Source organism: Monodon monoceros, unplaced genomic scaffold, assembly GCF_005190385.1.
Source record: "Monodon monoceros isolate NGI ecotype Baffin Bay Population unplaced genomic scaffold, NGI_Narwhal_1 Super_Scaffold_3, whole genome shotgun sequence".
Lineage (NCBI taxonomy): Eukaryota > Metazoa > Chordata > Mammalia > Artiodactyla > Monodontidae > Monodon > Monodon monoceros.
In genome coordinates, this window is record NW_021703780.1 from 22,055,251 (window position 1) to 22,075,267 (window position 20,017).

At 40.6% G+C, this 20,017-nt stretch overlaps 1 protein-coding gene and 1 pseudogene across 2 annotated transcripts; one reads left to right on the top strand and one right to left on the bottom strand.

Moving 5' to 3' along the window:
- Positions 1–5,057: 5,057 nt before the first annotated feature.
- On the bottom strand, positions 5,058–18,057 carry ZNF322 (zinc finger protein 322). 2 transcript variants are annotated; one of them, XM_029242768.1, is made up of 3 exons: positions 17,809–18,057; positions 16,898–16,986; positions 5,058–7,531 (listed from the first exon to the last, which is right to left on the bottom strand). In XM_029242768.1, the coding sequence occupies exon 3, from the start codon at positions 7,347–7,349 to the stop codon at positions 6,141–6,143; it is 1,209 nt and encodes a 402-aa protein (XP_029098601.1). In that variant the 5' UTR covers positions 7,350–7,531; positions 16,898–16,986; positions 17,809–18,057; the 3' UTR covers positions 5,058–6,140. The 2 variants fall into 2 exon arrangements, with proteins under 2 accessions (XP_029098601.1, XP_029098602.1); XM_029242769.1 differs by lacking the exon at positions 16,898–16,986.
- On the top strand, positions 10,855–12,025 carry LOC114907280 (annotated as a pseudogene).
- Positions 18,058–20,017: the final 1,960 nt, after the last annotated feature.

Below are 20,017 nucleotides of genomic sequence, written 5' to 3' on the forward strand. Positions count from 1 at the left end.
GCTTTCCCCAGAGCCGGATCAACCATGCCTGTGGAATGAGTGGGGAGGAGTTTATATAAGATTTTTCCTTTAGTCTAATTGGGCCAACATAGTTTATGTGGCCACCTTAGACCCATAATGCTAATTAGGATAATGCAAGGTGCTAAATTAGCTTAAACCTGGGCTCACAAACCAAAGGAAATGGTATTTCATGCTTGAAGTTGCCCTCGATTCATCAAACCACACTCTTGCCGCACAACGGAGGAGGGTGAAATGTCAGCTCTAGATTAATTTCAGAAAATATATCTAAAAAGGGATCAAATTTTAGGCTCCTTAAAAGCTCGGTTAGAAAACGTACAGTTGATGCTATACATAATGGAAAGTAATCTATTTAAGGTTGCATAAGACAGTGTAAAAGGCAGGTGAACCTACTGAACTGAGTAGGATGGAGAGAAACAGGATAGATAATAGAGATTATTGTAAAAATCGAAACTAATAAGTTTCTGGACTAGAGTGGTTATAATAAGAATGCAAATGAAGCAATAAGGGTGAGAGACATGAAGAAAGTATAACAGGATCTGGTGACAGTGGAGAGAAAAGAAAGAGTCAGAACATGATACCCTGACTCAGCAAAGGTGGTGCCATCAATCTTAATGGAAAAATTGGGACATGGGTCAGTGGTTGGAAATGGAAATGAGTTGGATTTTACATGGTTTGAGCCTTTAAGAGAAATGACTCAGGATGCTGGAAAATTAAAATTAGCTCTTATGGAAATGAGAATTTGGAGGTTATTTACATCTGAGTAAAAGACATACAATACAGATGAATACATTTTCTAAGAAAAAGCAGGTAATCAGCCCCTATGCTTTATAAGATTAGGAAAAAAGCAGCCAACATAGGTGTCAACAGAAAGAAAGACAGGTTGAGTATCAGTACTATACTGTATTGCTAAGGACAAAAAAAAGAGGCAGGCAACTGATGTGCGGTGTTGGAGAGCACATCATCCACTTTGGTTCAAAGGTCGCTAATGATCTTTGAGAGAATACCTAGGTAGGAAATTGTGTAAAGCCAGATTATAGCATGATAGGAAATGAACACTTAGAAATGGAGGCAGTATAGATTTTAAGCTGGTGAATTCTGGAAGGGGGGAAATTAAGAGAAACACTAGCCTATTAAGGGCAACCTAAAGTTTAAAATAAAAAAAGGGAATGAAAGGGCATCTATACATATTTGAAGACATGAGGGAAAATCTCAATGAAGGAAATAAATGAAAAAATCTGGAGATAAATGAGGAAGGTTTCAGAGGTTGTTGAAGAGAATGTGCTTGGCATGTTAAGGAGTCAGGATGTTTATTCCTTTGGGAGAAGAAAGGCAGGATAAAGAGATTTGTTTTGAAGTGGTCAGGAGGCCTCTACTAGAGATTTTTCTTGTTGGAGTAGATGATCCTATGCAGGGGTGGTGGGGTGGTGGTGGCTGAATAGGGTTGGAGAATGAGGGCTGAGAGTGTGGGCTTATGACATTGACAGAGGAGAGAAGACACGTCACTGCAGCAGTGACTGTTCCAAACAACTCCCTTATCAGTCCCCTGCTCAGTCAGAAACAACTGATGTGGTTTAAATTGCCTGTTGGTAAATCATGATATGGCCCTACTGCCCCTGAACCAATTGCCCCCATGTCTCCCAAAACAGTTCCAACTTCCTCTACCTGCAAGACTGAGGCTCCTCATCTAGACGAGATGCTGGATTCAATAGTGAGGAGGTCCACTTAGAATTCCATATAAAAGACTTCTCATTTTCAGATACATTAATGCAAATTTCTGAGCCAGGCAATTAAGACCAAGATTCCTGGATACAAGAGGGTTGCAGAGAATTTGAAAGTGGATATAAAAGATAACAGGAGTTACTCCAAGTCTTTTCTTTTCTTCACTAATTACCAATTATCTGATGTTATCAGTTACTACTGAGAGTTGGATTCCTATACCCCTATTTTTAGTGTCCTGTGCCAGATGGAAAAAGGATTCTCTCTGCAAGCGTTAACTGCCTTCAGCCCCCCTCACTTTAAAGTCCAAATCTCTGCATGGGTAATGACACAAGCTAATATTTTGGGCAGGAAACAAGAAAGCTTCAGTTGCATACAAGTCCTCCCCAGCCCGTCAGGAAGCAATGTGAAGAACTCTTTCAAGAAACTCTTGTGGCATATACGTGTACTGGGAGGCACCTTTCCCTTCTTCTACCCGAGTGTGGCACCATTTCTCTTCTAATTACTTGCAAGGGATATGACTAGTGTTTTTCCCAGAGGTATTTCTCGCCACAGCCCAGCTAAACGTTGGGATGTAGCATCACTTTAAGCGGGGGGGATAAGCATGAAGGCCACAGGCCTTATTCTAGCCACACCACTTTATGTCAAAAGAAAAAACAAAACTTGAAATTGTACCATTTTCCCTTCCCCTTTTCATCCATCCAAATTGTCTTAACTCTTATTCTTTTCCCACAATGAGAGCCACTTAAAACGCTGGGACCTATTCTGTGGCAGAGCAAATAGATGTAAACTGGGGCAAACTTCATAATGGGAGGTAAATCAGTGCCACCATTTTTACACCATCTCCTTTGCCCCGCTCCAACAAATGATAAGGTGACAAGAGGTAGAGCTGGAGTCATACATGAATTCCACTGGGAATTGAAAATTCAAAATTGTCCTTTATTTTGAGGGTGTAGACAGACAGTTTTGTTGTTTCTGAATTTTAGTCCCAAATACGGTCAGTTTAAGCTATTACTCCTCCCTGTACTCCGTATGTAATGCAATGGGGAGGCTCCAAAAGGATCCAATGTCTACAGCAGAGCAAAGACAATAATTCCTTCCAGGTTTCCATTCATTATTTGCCTTAGCATCAAAAATTCCTGGAATTCTTAAAAAAAAAAAAAAATCTTGGAATTCTAGAGATGGTTCAATGGTTATCATCACCACCAGGCCAAAGGGTCACATGAATATCCACTTTATTCCTTTTCCCCCCAGCTTTACTGAGATATAACTGACAAATAAAATTGTAAGGTATTTAAAGTGTACACTATGACAGTCTGATATACGCATACACTGTGAGAGGATTCCTGAACATCTGCTTTATTCTAATGCAAGTGTAGGCGAAATGCTTTTTCTTAGTACAGTGGAGGCAAAAATGGGAGTTTTCAGAACAATGCTTTTATTTAAGAATTAAGGGAAAACAAAAACATTAAAGCATAGGAATACATTGACTGAATACAAGTGTCTCGTTTGGTCTGAAATCTAGAAAAAGTCACTCTGACTACTTACCTGAGGTAGATTTAGGTTGGCACTGTTTCAAGAGAACCTCCATCCATCCCAGAAGTTACCTTCTAGTTTTGGTTACAGGCTCCCAAGTGGTCCTTTCCAACCTCAGGTTATTCTATATGAGTAATACCAACACCTTTTCCCCCCATGGTTAAAAGCCCTCAGACCTGTTTCATACCCCCAAAGTTCTCTGTCTGAGGGATGGTCCATTCTTAATTTACTTAAAGACTAGAGACAGTTACCAGGAAGATTAGTTGAAAGAAGGGGCAAGTCACTGCCCTGCCAAAGATACAAACTCTGTTCCCTTCTCCAAGTTCTCTCTAATGACTAACAAGTAGCCATGAGGACTAATTTTCATCACCACCAAGCCATACACCCAATACTATTTTAAGAATTACAATTGTCAAACATATACTAGTGATAGGCATGATTTTCACCAAAGAGAAACAAATACATCTTGTGTGTTTTATCACACCGAGCAACTTTTTATGGTATAAGAGCTATTTATGAAAATTACTAAAATACATCAGATCAAATAAACTTCCAGGACATGTTTTCTAAAAGAAGAAAGAAAAAAACACCGTAGAATCAGATTCCTTATTATCACTATGAGCTATATCCCCTGACCCTAAGATTATCAAGGTCAACAACCAGTCATCAGGATCAAAGCTCACAGCCATACACAAGGTGGCAGTGCAATAGTTGGCCACCGCCATGAGTCCGAACACCAACGCTCTCTGGAGTTCAGGATTTGCTAAGATAAACCAGAGGACTCAAAACTTATTCACCAAGCCTACAGTCCCAAATACTGTAGAAGTTTTAAGTATTTATATTAAATGTCGTTTAATCGGAGGGAAGAAAAAAAACCTCAGAAGTGTCCACTTACAGGTCCCTGGATTAATTAGAGTATTTCTGGAGAATATTAAAGGTAATCATAATTATCCTGTTAAGTTGGAGATAAGTGTTTATCCTTAAACCTCTGATGAATCTGCCAACTACTTTTCCCTTCTAGCATTTAGAATCCTACATTACAAGCGAAATATATACCTTATATTGTGGTGACTGCAGTCTTTTCCCTGGGAATAAAAAGTATTCTCTTTCCTTGGCAGAATCGAAGTAAATGAAAGGCATGTCATTATGTGGCTTGATTTGCTATAAACAGCAGGATGATGGAGTGGAAAAAAAACACAAAACACCAGCTTTTGAGTCACGATTCTCAAAATCAAAGTCTAGCTTCTCCATTAATAATGCATCATTATGTGTTTTACTCTGTGCCTACTCAGGCTTAAATCTTTCTTTCAGTTTTCTCTTAATTATTTTGCAAGGAGCTGATGAGGATATCTTACCATTGAAAGAAACATGATAAATGAAGTCACAAAAGTATGGGTACTAGCAAAAATCATAACTATTATCCGGGAACGTGCATCTCTGAGTTGAGAAGAAATGAATCTCTACAGCTGAAACTGCAAATACCAGTAATAATCTGAAAGATTTTAGGGAAAGGAAACTTGTAAGGGTATGCCTCAACTCACAAGTAAAAAGCTGAGTATTCTACCTCGTTATGAGGTTGGCCCTCCAAAGGGGAAGCCTTGGGAAGAGTTTTGATCTATGATAACTACTCCCTAGCTGCTTAGTTCTTTTCACAACCAGCAAAAGGTTCCCATGCTGCTATCAACACACTAGTCCCCATTCCAGCCAAGACTTACAAAATCGACAGAGGCAAAGTAAATGTACTTCTTTCCCCCAACAGTAACACATGCCACACCTTCTATCTCAAGGTTACAGTCCTTTCCTTTATTGGAGTTCCAAATTTTAAAAACTGAAAGTAAAGCAATCATTAAGTGGTTCAGATAAAAGAAAAGCATCTTTACCTGAGTTTCCCATCAGGCCTACTCTGACCTGCCCTAGCTCCTTCCAGAAGAAGTTTCTGGGTATCTAAAAAAAAAACAGTTTACATATTGACTCATTAAAAGTCATCTCTACTGTATGAGTCAACTATTAGAACAGTTCTTCTCATACCTATTAAATGTACACAGTCCACAGTTAGATCTCTTACTAGAACAAAATTATCTGCAGAGTAGGTTCTTTGGGGCGCAATAAGGTAGGGATTTCCTGCAAGGCTTTTTTTTAGACTCAAGGTTATTTATAGGGTTTTTCACTTATGTGAGTTCCCCAGTATACCACAAAAACTGATCACTGACAGAAGCTTTTCTCATTCAGAGAATTCATAAGGTCTTTCCTCAGATTGTTTTTTTTTTGGGAGGGGGCAGGTGCAAACCCAAGAAGGCTCTCCACCTAATGCTTTTGCCACCTTCAAGGCAAATATAGAAATTTTCACCTGTATGGCTTCTCTGATAGGTAAGAAAGTCATAGTTCTGTTAGAAGCTTTCTTCACACTTGTGGGGGTCTCTTCCCAGTGGGGTGTTCTGACGTCCAATGAAACGTGTACACTCTCTGAAGCACTGTTGACACAGGGTATTAAAAATGCTGTCCACCAATGTGAATTCTCTTGGAATGAGAAGAGGTGGCCATTGCTAGAAAGCTTTCTCACATTCACCAAATTTGTAAGGTTTCCCACCTGTAAGAATCCTCTTGTGGGTGATCAGATACAAGCTTGGACTAAAGGTTTTCCCAAACTCAGAGCATTTGTAAGGTTTCTCATTGGAGTGGCTGATACGCTTCTGTAAGGACAGCTCTCTGGGCAAACCATTTCTCAACTTCCTACAATTGCAGATTCTCTGGTCCCCAGTGAAATCTGAGCTCTGAGGAAAGTCTGAGATTTGCTTAGAGTTCTTCATCTTAAGGAGTTCTCTTACACTGTAAATACATTTTTTATGGCATTATAACTTCTTGTCTGGTCAAGACATTTGTGAGGCTTCTGATGCATGGGGAGGGCTGAGCTCAAGACCTTTTTCACCCACATCACAGATATATGGTTTTTCACCGATGTGGATTGTCTGATGTTGAAGAAGTGCTGAGCTCTGGTGAAAGCTTTTATCACAGACACCGTATTTATAATGCAGCTCCTCTGTCTGAGTTCTCATTTTCTGTTGGGCAACGAAGTCCATGCCCAGGAGGAAGCCACTCTCACATGCAGACCACTGATGTGGTTTCTCTTCCATGTGAATTCTTTGATGCACAATAAGGTCTGAACTACAGTTGAAACTTTTCTCATATTCCAGGCATTTAAAAGTGTGAGTGTGAGTTGCCTGGTGCCTGATTAGGTTGGCGCTCCGAGTAAAACTTCGCATACATTCTAAGCATTTATACGGCTTCTCACCTGTGTGGACTCTCTGGTGTACAATAAGGTCTGATTTCTGGCCAAAGCATTTCTCACAGGCACCACACTTATAGGGCTTCTCCCCAGTATGAACTCTTTTATGAACAATGAAGGCTGAACGGTGTCGGTAACTTTTCTCACACTTATTACATTTGTAGGGCCTTTCACCAGTATGAGTTCTCTGGTGGCTAATAAGATCTGATTTCCCACTAAAAGCTTTTTCACACTCCAGACACTTAAATGGTTTCTCACCTGTGTGAGTTCTTCGGTGTCTTATGAGGTTTGTACTTCGGCTGAAGCATTTGTCACACTCACTACATAGATACGGTTTCTCGCCTGTATGGCTTCGCTGGTGGACAAGCAGATCAGAGCTCTGACCAAAATTCTTGCCACAAATGTCACATGTATAGAATTTTTTACCTGCATGTGTTCTCTGGTGTCCTGAAAGGGCTAAGTGGTGCCAGAAGCTCTTCTCACATTTGCTACATTTATAAGGTTTCTCATAATTGTGGATCCTCTGGTGTGAAATAAGATCTGAGCTTTGGATGAAGGTTTTCTCACACATATCACATCTATAAGGTTTCTCCCCTGTATGGGTTCTCTCACACATAATAAGAGCTAAGTTTTCACAGAAGTTTTGCTCACGTTCAAGGCACTGGTATATATGATCATCTATTTGAGTAATCTCATGCACATGAATAAAAATCTTTTTACCCTTCTGAGGGCATACATGATATATTTTCCTTTTTTGAGTTCTCTGATTATACCTCTCTTCTGAAGTGTACATTTTCTATGGCTCTCTCCTAGGGAGTTTTCCACTGGTCTTCCTGACCCATCATTTTCTTCACAGTCATATTCTCGATGAGAACTTGAAAGATACATCTGTTTTAGGCCTTTCAGTCATGGGCAGCTCCTCTCTGCAAGTTTCCAGCAACATATATACTAATTCTTTACTTGGTATTTCCAACCCTGTGAGACAAAGAAGAAGTATTATTTATATTCCTTTAACTAAGAAAAAATGCTCAAAATTAAAATTGCTGCAGAAAAGGCAGAATTTCTGTATCAAAGTCCACAAGTGCTCTAGGTTTTACAGGGATTGAAAGCAGTTACTTTTCCTCTTTGCTAGTATAAAACCAATCAGCAACACATACAGGGCAAGTACCAGAAAGAACTGTTTCTTTAATGAACTCAGGTGATCTCAAAACCAGAATTCCTCCTCTTCCCTTGGTTCAACTGAATAATCAAGACGCCTAATAATTAGTACGCCTGCTCATGAAGAAAACAATCCAAAACGGGCTATGAATATCTGTGCAGTTCTTTCTATAGTAAGGTTTGGAAGAAAATGGTTAATGATCATTAGAATTCCCAGTGCAAAGAGAGAGAAAGTAAGTTTCTATGACTATCATCCTAGCTGTGTGATGTCAGGCAAGTTACTTAATCACTCTGTACATAGTTTCCTCATCTATAAAACCGATTAATGATGGAAATTATCTCACATCATTGAGTTGAATAATAAATTAATCACGATCTATCTCATGGTAAGTACTCTGTGTTAGCTATTATAATAACTATTATTATGGTAAAGGGGCCTAAGAGTCTGCTTTGATATGGTTGTATGAGCACAAACCTTGCTCAAAAAGAAAAATCCCAACTTACTGCTGATAAAAAAAAATAGGATGACTTTGCTTCCTATTTTACTGAGAAAATCTAAGGAAGCCAAAAACCAAAAACATAAAAAAAACACTTCCACATGCTCCCACCACATCAACCAACCTCTTCCAAGGTGGTCATGCACTCTCCATCTTTCCTTCTGTTACCACGGATAACAAACTTCCCCTGCCCAATCTAAGGACAACCTGTCCATTGGTGTACTGGATTCCACCCCTTTTTGCCACAAAGACATCACTCCTGCAATTCTATCCTCTCTCTCCTGCAGTATCAATTTGTTCTTTCCTACTGGATCACACTAGTCAGCAAACTAGCTGTTATGTCTCTCCTAATACCAAAGCACTAACAAGAAACTTCTCTCAACCACCTCACGCTCGAGCTATTGTCTCACTTCTGCTTCTCTTTACAGCAAAATTCCTCAAAAGAAATCAATCTGTTTATTGTCTTTAATTCTTATCTTCCAAGGTTTCTGGAACATACTCCAATCAAATACCCTCACCACTCCACCAAAACTGCTCCTATTAGAACCTAGGAGTCCCTAGGAAATCTGATTCCTAGTTACCACTCTGACACACTTCCCTGCTCTTCTCGTGTGTACTGCACGCTAGTCACCTTGGCCTCCTTGCTGTTGTTCAAACAAGCCAGGTCCATTCCCATTTCAAGGTCTTTGTGCTTGTAGTCTCTCCCTGCTAAAGTGCTCTTCCTTTAGATCTTCAAAGCTCCCTCTCTCACCTCACTCAAATCTTTGGTAAACTGTCATAGTCTCAGTAAGGCCTGACTGACCATCCTATTTTAAATTACGACACACCTCCACCCCAGCTGACCCACACGTACAACACTCCTTCTCTCCCTTCCTGTTTTATTTTTCTCCATTGAATGTAAGCCCCTAAAGGACAAGGATTTTAGTTCATTTCATTTGCTGCTGTTTCCCTAGCACCTGGGACAGTGCCTGGCACAGAGAAGGTATGTTCACATATAATGAGGTACTATGTAACTGTAAAACAGGATGAAGATAACCTTTATGAATTGATGTGGAGCAATTTCTAGGATAAACCGTAAATTTTAGAAAGCAGCTGTGAATTAAGTAGAAATAAGAAACTACACATGTATCTATTCATTTGGCCAAAAAGAAACTCAGAAAAGAAGAAACTAATGAGTTTGGTTATCATCAAAAGGTAGGTATAAATGGGATCAAAAGGGCAGGAAATTGGTACCAAAGGGTGGATGGAAAGAGAGTCATACTTCTGTTAGTATATACATTTTTGTAAAACACACATTTTTACTTTTTAAACTGTTACATTTCACATATTCAACAAATACATAAATAAATAGAAAAGCTGGGGGAGAAAAAAATTGAAATGGAATACAAATAAAAACAAACAAGTCTGTATTTCAAATTAATAACAAAATCACCCAGGAGGGGGAAAAATAACTCAAATAATACAGTATTAGGAAATAATACAGTATTAGGAAAAATAACTCAAATAACTTTATAATACAGTATTAGGATTATAATACAGTATTACAGATTAGGACTCAAACTAAAGATAAAAAGGACTATAAACAATTACTGAACTCTAATTAGTAGGAGTTTTCCTCCAGAGTGGAAAAGGTTCACTACTTAATGTATAGCCTAGGAATGAACAAATAAATAAATATAACAGCACCCAGATGCTTCACTGTCAGCGAAGGGGGTTACAAACACAGAAAAGGGAAAGGCTAGAATGAACTCTGCATGTGTAGTGTTTAACTGGAATTAGAAGTATCAGTATGAGGTCAAGGTTTGGTTTTGTTTTGTTTTGTTTTGTTTTTTCCCCGCGGTACGCAGGCCTCTCACTGTTGTGGTCTCTCCTGTCGGAGCACAGGCTCCGGACGCGCAGGCTCAGTGGCCATGGCTCACGGGCCCAGCCGCTCCGCGGCATGCGGGATCTTCCCAGACCGGGGCACAGACCCGTATCCCCTGCATCGGCAGGCGGACTCTCAACCACTGCGCCACCAGGAAAGCCCAAGGTCAAGGTTTTTAAGTATACACAGAAAAAATAGAAATGTGTGTATGTGTGAAAGTGTGTACTTTTTTTTTTTTTACTAATGTCTGGCTGTGAGGTCACAAACGATGAAATCCCAGTAGTAATGAGCACACCAAGCACTTAGAGCATGGTTTCTAAACACCATTTCCCACTGAAAGGAATCAAGGCTCACTGGAGAAATGGCTAATTCCAGGGTTTAGAAAGTACAAGATGAACCTGGAACACCTTGTTGTGTCAGAAAATAAGGAAGTGCTCAAAAAGTGGTGACAATAAGCCAAGAGGACCCAGGAGCCAGGCTGAAGGGGCTGCCACTATACAAATCAGGAACAAACAACATCAAAATAAATAATGATAGTGATAAATTAGTAACACAATAAGAATCCATGAATCCATACTCATTTAAAAAGTGAATAAATAGTCCGCCGCCGCCATATTGTCTGTGTGAAGAGAGGGGAGAGCGTCCGCCGCCACTGCAGCTTCCACCACAGTTTGAAGAAAACAGTTCTGAAACAAGCTCTTACCCCCAGTTGCCTCTCTACACAGTGACTGCCATCTCTCCAAACGTCAAGCCCAACTTTGTCCGCCAACCTGTCTGACATGTCGGGACCCGTGCCAAACAGGGCCAGAGTTTACACAGATGTTAATACACACAGCCCAAGAGTACTGGGATTACAAGTCACATGTGGTGGAATGGGGAAATCAAGATGACTACCAGCTGGTTAGAAAATTAGGCCGGGGTAAATACAGTGAAGTATTTGAAGCCATCAACATCACAAATAATGAAAAAGTTGTTGTTAAAATTCTCAAGCCAGTAAAGAAGAAGAAAATCAAGCGTGAAATAAAGATTTTGGAGAATTTGCAAGGCGGTCCCAACATCATCACACTGGCAGACATTGTAAAAGACCCTGTGTCACGAACTCCTGCCTTGGTTTTTGAACACGTAAACAACAGACTTCAAGCAATTGTACCAGACGTTAATAGAATATGATATTCGATTTTACATGTATGAGATTCTGAAGGCCCTGGATTATTGTCACAGCATGGGGATTATGCACAGAGATGTAAAGCCCCATAATGTCATCATTAATCGTGAGCACAGAAAGCTACGGCTAATAGACTGGGGTTTGGCTGAGTTTTACCATCCTGGCCAAGAACATAACGTCCGAGTTGCTTCCCGATATTTTAAAGGTCCTGAGCTACTTGTAGACTATCAGATGTATGATTATAGTTTGGATATGTGGAGCTTGGGTTGTATGTTGGCAAGTGTGATCTTCCGGAAGGAGCCATTTTTCCATGAACATGACAATTATGATCAGTTGGTGAGGACAGCCAAGGTTCTGGGGACAGAGATTTATATGACTATATTGACAAATACAACATTCAGTTAGATCCATGTTTTAACGATATCTTGGGCAGACATTCCCGTAAGCGATGGGAATGCTTTGTCCACAGTGAAAACCAGCACCTTGTCAGCCCCGAGGCCTTGGATTTCCTGGACAAGCTGCTGCGGTACGACCACCAGTCATGGCTCACCACAAGAGAGGCCGTGGAGCACCCCTATTTCTACACTGTTGTGAAGGACCAGACTCGAATGGGCTCATCTAGCGTGCCAGGGGGCAGTATGCCCGTCAGCAGCACCAATATGATGTCAGGGATTTCTTCAGTGCCAACCCCTTCACCCCTTAGACCTCAGGCAGGCTCACCAGTGATTGCTGCTGCCAACCCCCTCGGGATGCCTGTTCCAGCTGCCGCTGGCACTCAGCAGTAATGGCCCCTTCTGTCTCCTGATGCCTGAGCAGAGGTTGGGGAGTCCACTCACTCCCCTGATGCAGCTTGCGCCTGGTGGGGAGGAGTGAAATACTTCAGAAGCACCGTGTCTGAACCGTTGCTTGTGGATTTATAGTAGTTCAGTCATAAAAAAAAAAATTATAATAGCTTGTATTCCTTTTTTTCTCTTTCTTTTTTTTTAACTCGAACTTTTCATAACTCAGGGGATTCCCTGAAAAATTATCTGCAGGTGGAACATTTCACGGACAAATTTTTTTCTCCCCTTCCAAATTCAGTTCCTCATCACTAAAGAACAAAGATAAACCAGCCTCAATTCTGGCTGCTGCGTTTGGGTGGAGATTTCTTCCCATGCCCACCATTGCTCCCCTACCATCTCACACTTTGAGGGGTTTGTAGTTCATGCTCTCCTCCAGAGGTTACAAAAATGTAGCTTCTTGAAGGGAGGTGGGAAGGAAGGAAGAAGGAAGGACCCAACCTATAAGAGCAGTGTACTGCTAGTCACTTATATCACTTTACTCCAAAAGTGCTTCAGTGGAGTTATACTGGTGAATCTAGTGGAAATATGTCTTAGTTACACTGAGATGCTGAAAATCTACCCAAAGTGCAGACAGGTCCTGAAAACGTCTGTTCAGTATGAATCATGTCTTACTGACCTAACCTAAATGCAGCTCACTTATAATTTAGTTTCAGTTCAGTTTAAAACTTTAATACCGTCCCTCCCAGGCTCCTTACCTCGGTCCTCTCCCCTTTCATCTCCCAACATGCTCTATAGCTGGTAGGAGGGGGAAGGCAAAATCTTTTTCAGTTTTCTTTGACTTGGCCCGTTTGAATTCAGTTAGTTACTGGGTATAATTACTGCGTTTTACAAAAGAAAAAAACATTGTCTATGTTGGTTTCATGCTAGCAACTCTTGAAGAGCTAATGAGAGATGTGGCCACTGCATTTTATTTTAAGCTTTCTACCTTCTTTTCCTACCTTCCCCTTCCCTCACATGCCATCCATTGAGAAGACCTGCCCCTCAGTCTTGTAAATGTACCTGAGAGGTAGGAGCAGAGCCACTATCTTCAGTGAAACTGAAATGGTAGAACTGTAATTGTGGGAAAACTAAACTCTCCTGTTACAGCCCTGCCACCCCTTGCTGTCTGTATATATATAATACTTTGTCCTTCATATGAGAAAGATCCAGTGTTGGAATTCTTTGGTGTAAATAAACATTTGGTTTTATTTATCAAAAAAAAAAGTGAATAAATAGTGAGTGAGAAGGAATAGGTTTTTCTTATATTAAAAAAGGCAACAATTAAATGTAGAATAAATGATGGAATTAAAAACATCACATGTCCAATGAAGAGTAACAACTGTTTCAGGCGAAAATACAAAAATATAGTGGATGAAAGTTTTATGAGAATCAGGATATTTATACAATCTGAATATATCTCCCCACTAGATATTTAATAATTAGAAAGACAAAAAAAGTAACTTCACAGTTTAGAAACCTGGAAGACACCACCTTAACCAAATGATCAGAGTTAACACCACCAGTAACAAGATATATAGTTGCCTCCTAACATGATGCAAAGAACAGAACATCACTTCTGTGCTATCTTGCCAAAAATGTATAACCTGAATCTAATCATGAGGAAACATCAGACAAACCCAAATTGAGGAAAATTCTGCCAAATAAATGGCCTAAACTTAAAAAAAAAAAAAAAGTCTAAAGACAAAGTCTGAGGATATGTTCCACAATAAAGACATGACAATTAAATGAAATGGGTGATGGTGGAATGGATCCTGGACAACAAAAAAAACTTATTTTTCTTTTCCTACAAAGGACGTTAGTGGAACAATTGGCTAAACTCCAATAATGTCTGGCAATCAGATAACAGTATTATATGAATGTTAATTTTTTGACTGTGATAACTGTAATGATAATATAAGAGAACAGCCTTGTCTTCAGGGAATAAACAATTGAGTATTTAGGACAGGCTTTCTCAACTAGAGTTCTGGCAAAGAACGAAGCCCTACAGAAAATGACTTGAGTAACTATTTTTTAAATTCTCCCAAGGATGGCATGTAGCTAGTAGCACTGAACACACATGGGAGAGAAGTTAATTCATTGCATACCTATTACTTCAGGGCTTACCATGTCTTAGGACTTTAGGGCTTAATTCTCTCATAGTTTGAGATGAGGTAGTATGTCTATAACTTACTCTCAAAAGGTTCAGAAAAAATGTACATATAGGTACATGTATGTATAGAGAAATTAGTATAGACAGACTCATAAAACAAACATAGTAAAATGTAAACATTTAGGGACTGCAGGTGAAGGGTGTATGGGTATTCTTTATATTATTTTACAACTTTTTTTGTAAATCTGAAATTACTTCAAAATTTAAATGTATCTTATTTTGTTTTTTAAAAACATGGGCGCTGAGGGCTTCCCTGGTGGTGCAGTGGTTAAGAGTCCGCCTGCCAATGCAGGGGACATGGGTCTGTGCGCCACTACTGAGCCTGTGCTCTAGAGCCTGCGAGCCACAACCACTGAAACCTGCACGCCTAGAGCCTGTGCTCCGCAACAGGAGAAGCCACCGCAATGAGAAGCCTGCACACCACAGTGAAGAGCAGACCCCGCTCGCTGCAGCTGGAGAAGGCCAGCGTGCAGCAACGAAGACCCGATGCAGCCAAAAATAAACAAATTAAAAAAATATATATATATATATTAAAAAAAAAAAAGAACATGGGAGCTGAGAGTTAGTATATTGTGATAGTTAAAGCTGAACGTTCAAACTCTGGAGTCAGATTTTGGCTCAAATTCCCACTGTGCTTTTTGTAGCTATGAGAACTTGGGTAAGTTACTTCCTTCAGCTTCAAACTTCAATTTCGATAAAATAAGTAAGATATCATTACATGTCTTAAGGAGTTGCCATGGGAACTGAGACACTGTCAGTAAAGGACGTGGCTCAATGCCTGGATCTCAACAGATGCTCAATAAATGGTAGGTTCTATTATTTTCTTAATTCCATCTTCACAGACACAAAAACACTAACATTTCCTGAGCTCATCCTCTGTGCCTGTCTCTTATGCAAAGCCTTGTTCAAAACCATTTAAAATAGTTAACTAAATAATAAATAATAATCAGTTAATGATTAATACGAAGATTAAGCAAAAAACAGAAAAACATTTATGGAGAAATGCTAGGAGGAAAAGGAAGACTTTAGAATCACAACTAAGTAAAGATATGCATCCATACAGACAAATAGCTACTCTAAGATGGTGGCTGTATGGGAGTTTTGTCTTTTAAAATGTGTATTACTGTTAAGGTCAAAAGGAGAGAGAGTAGAGTGGAAATAAATGATTCTGAGCATGGTTAAATGAATTAAAATATTCCCTAATTTTATCAGCCGAGGGTATCATATTTGCCCTAAATAGCCAATCAACTGTAGGGCACCAAGGAAAAAAATTAAAAATAAGGAAAAAATTAAAAATAAGGAAGACTTTTAGACGTCAGCACCTAGAAGATAAAATACAGTCTGGCTGTCAAAATTTAAAGTAATCCATAACACTTCCCTAGTTCAAAATACTATAACTGCTTCCTACCACTCTAAGAATAAAACCTAAAGTTTTCACTGCGCTACATAATGCGGTACCTCCCCCTACCTTCAGCCTCACACAACACATCAGAATCTTTACACTTGCTCCTTCTGCCTAGAATGCCTTTCCCCCAAGTAGCTTGCTCCTTTATTTGATCAAGTCTCTGACTGAAAATTATTTCCTTAAAAAGAGGCACACCCTGACTACTTCATCTAAAATAGCGATGTCCCCTTAGCCTGTTTTACAATATTTCTCTTCATAGCACTTATCATCATCCAACTTTGTGGTATATATCTTATATTTGTTAACCTGTTTCTCTCTCCTACTAGAATATAACTTAGTTATATAACTTAGGACTTAGTCTTTTGTTCACTGCAATATTCCTAGCGTCTAGAATACATTTGTTGAATGAATGAAAAATATGAATGAATATCAGAACCAAAAGAGAGCCATCATCCTCTAAGCCTCAGCATCAATATAACAGGCTAGGCTAGTAGCCCTGGCTGGTGCATCTGGTAAACCCAAATATATCCTTCAAGTCTTAGCTTCAGGGTACCCTTCGCTAAGAGGTTTCTCTTACCTCTTCCTAGGAAAAGACTGGTTCTCTCTTCCATGGCTAGGGTCAGAGTGCACAGAATAGGCAGACAGGTTGAGTACAGAACTTCAAAGCTCAAGGCTATCCTTATAGTTAAAGGATGTACATGACAGGCAGATAAAGTTGATAAAGTGTTATCTAAAAAACTAGATAATGCTTACTGTATCAGGTCCCAGGCTAGGGATTACCTCATTTATTTTTCATTAATTACATGGATTATCTCATTTAATCTTCCCAAGATTGTAAAATAGGTATGAATACCAACGTTTGCGCCTTACAGATAGAAAACCTGATGCTCAGGGCAGTTAAATAACTATGTAAGAACTCACAGCTAGTAAGTAGCAGAGCCAGTATCTAAATCTCCATCTTCTGACTCCAGGGCCTGCTTAAGCATTGGGCATACTGCCTTTTGGGGGCTGCAAATCAATCACAAAGGAATTACTAAAAGCCTATTGTGAATAAGCCTGTTGAAAAGGAGTAGAAAATACACTTAAATTGGTAGGACAGCACTGGTTTTAGCACTCTGCTATCTCAGGAGCTAAGAAAGGGTCATGTATCTTCTTTCCATGTATCTTCTCCCATTCCGCCTTGTCTCCCCCAGTTTCCCTCTCCTCCGGCCTCAAAAATCCACTGTTTATATAGAAACATACAGCCTGGTATGTTACTTACCATAACAACAAAGACTCAAGACTATCTTCCTTTTGGCTCCAAAAGGTCTCTAGTCCATAACTATTCACAACACTCAATTCTTCCCTCTCCTAGAGGAAAAAATATCAATAATGTAGAAATTTATAATTTTTGTGAAATTTATAACTTTTCTGAGGCTTGAACATCTAAAAATTGGTTCCATTTACTCCCCAGTCTGGTCAGTATCTTTCAACCGTAACTTACCTCTTCCCACCTTTCCTTACATTCTATTTTCTCCTGCAAGAAGCACCTGCCACTGGTAGCCATCAGTTCCTTCCCAAACAGCTCTAGACAAAACATCGAGAATCCTTCTGGGTAATGACTAACCTTAACTTCATAATAAAGCCCTGAGTCCTGTTCTACTTGTTTCAATTTTTACCTCAACTTCTGAGTTCAATGACCCATTCTTCTACCACTATAAACCTCAAGATGCAGTTGATAAGTGCATATGATACAAAGCTATATATAATGCCGGTTTCCAAAAATGGTTATGGAATGATTAAACAAACCAGATTTTTCTGCATACAGATTCGATGCAACATGACCAATCTCTGCCTTAAAGATAGGGGTGGGCGGTGGGTGGAGAACATTCAACGTCCTTGTTTTTTTTCTTCCCCCAAAGTGAAAGATACACTTAGATCACTTAGAAAAGTGCCTGGCAGTGTTTACTATTATCTCCAGGAACGATAGTACTAAGCTTCTCTTCCTTCAACTTTTCATTGACCTCCTTTCAGTCGCCGTCAGGGGGGGTCCCAGACCCTGCTCTGTTGCGAGGACCAGAGGCTGCTCCTACCAGGCGGAGGCCGAGGGGGTCTCGGGTCCCGCAGATCCCCTCCCCCGATCCCTGGGCCCCGCAGGCCATGCCCCTCCCAGGCCCCGCGGGCCGCGCTTACCAAGGCAGCAGCCGACGCCGCCCCTCCGCCTGGGACGGCACTTCCGGTTACTCTCCGGACACTCGGGTTTGGGTTTCCCGGCGGCCGCAGGCTCCGGGCGGTAAACCTAAGGTCCCACCTTCGGGAAAAGAAGGAAAGCCAATCTGGGAGGCCGACGAGAACCAGAAGCAGCCCCCTTTGCGTGGCTCGGCGAGGGCAGTTGAGGCCAGGCCATCCAGGGGGCTCTTTAAGGGCCGACAAGGCCGGCTACCCGAGCCCTTTCAGCCTGGCTGGGAAGCGGCCGGCGCAGCCCCGCCCCCGCGAATCACATGATCACCCCCTGTTCAGCCACTGGGGCGGTCCACCCCCGGCCTCTGGGCCAATAGGGGCCGAGCCTCTGGACCGGGGGCGGGGCCCTGGGGCGCCTGCGCTCCGGGGCCCTTGGTGTTTCTGGGCGGAGCGGTCGAGGACTGTATTTAGGGATCCTTTCCGATGCTACTGACGTCTGGGGGTGACAAGAGGACCCCACTACCACCTTGTCTAAGAAGAAGCAGCCCTGTTTATCTTACCGTTTCCGACTTATGTTCTCTTTCCTGAAGGCTGTTAAAAGAGGACTCGAGGCAGGAGTAGCGTCAGAAGAGATGGATGCCACCGACCCTGTGGAAAACACCCCGAAGGATCTGGAAGAAATGGAGGATACCAAAACACGGTGGAAGCGCTCCGCCACCCAAGATGTGGCCAGAGAGATGAATGAAATGCTTTAAAGGGGGGATAGTGTTGGCTTTGTGTGGGTAGAGAAAACTGCAGAGGAGGATAGGACTGCTCTGATCGTAGGAGGTTTCCCAGTCCTTCCTGATTGCTTATGGGCTGGAATCAACTTAAGTAATCACCTATGTTTGGGTTGGAGCAGAAGTGAGATTTCCTTCAGAGAGAAGTAAATATACCTATATCTACATCTCCCCTTGCTCAATTGTTCAGTGAAAATAAAGTTTCCTAAAATCCCTCAGACATCAAAGGGTAAGGATTAGTACTAGGAATATAGAGGACAAAAGGCTGGGTAATGAGGCTAAGAACTTGGACTGGGAGAAAAATACTGAGTTTAGGGAGTGGTGAGAGCATCATCAGGGTCATAACAGTCGTTTATTCAAGATTAACTAATCATGTTCCTAATTCTGGAATTCTTCCCCAGAGGAGTTGCAGCTTAGTTTCATGTTTGTTTTTAATGAAAACTTCCAAGTAAGGCCCAACTATTCTATCCAGAGCCTTCTTAATATTTGAAATAATTTTTAATAACTTTAGAGTATGTGATATGTTCCAGACATTGTTCTCATCATTTTACACGTATTATCCCTTTAACTTGTAACAAAAATTCTATGAGTGATGAATTGGGTGATTGGGATTGACATATATGCACTAATATGTATAAAATGGATAACTCATAAGAACCTGATATATAAAAAATAAATAAAATTTCAAAAAAAAATTCTATGAGATGTTTATTATTATTTTTATCTTAGGAGAAAACTGGTGCAGGAAGAGATTGAGTACCTTGCCCAAGATCACACATTTAGTAACTAGTGAAGCTGAAATATGAACATTCATACCAGAGCCTGTGCTTGCCATCATTGTACTTATAGGGCTGTATCAATAGTGGTGACTGTATAGTGGAAAAGTACTGAGTTCTGATTCCTGCACTGTGTATAGGAAGGTCTCAATAACTGTTGAATTGAACTCTTCAGCTTTTTCTTTAAAGATACATTGACCCAAGCAAAGAGCTCATTTTATTCATTGTTTCATTCACTCAACACATGTTTATTGAGCACTTCCAGTTCAACTGACACGATGCTGCGTATTAGGAATTTAAAGGCAGGAAAGACTCAGTCCCATTCCTCTAACGGTTCACAGCCTACTATGGAGATAGCAGGTGGTGTGATAGAGGTAGAAGTTACATAAGGTAGTGTGGGAGCAGAGAGAAGGAGCACTTGTTTGAGAAATGGTCAGAAATGACTGTAGAACGTGGGGCATGAGGTGAGGCTTGAAGGAATGGAAGCAAGGAGTTGAAGATGGGACTGGAATGGAAGATGGGAAATAGGTCAGAGATGTTTTAATGTGATTTCAGTTAATGGACTTTATCTTGTAAGAAATGGGAATCCATTCATGGGGTAGCTCAATTATCCCCAACCTTAAAACCTTTAGAAGGATGATTTTATTTTAGTTTTACATATAGAGA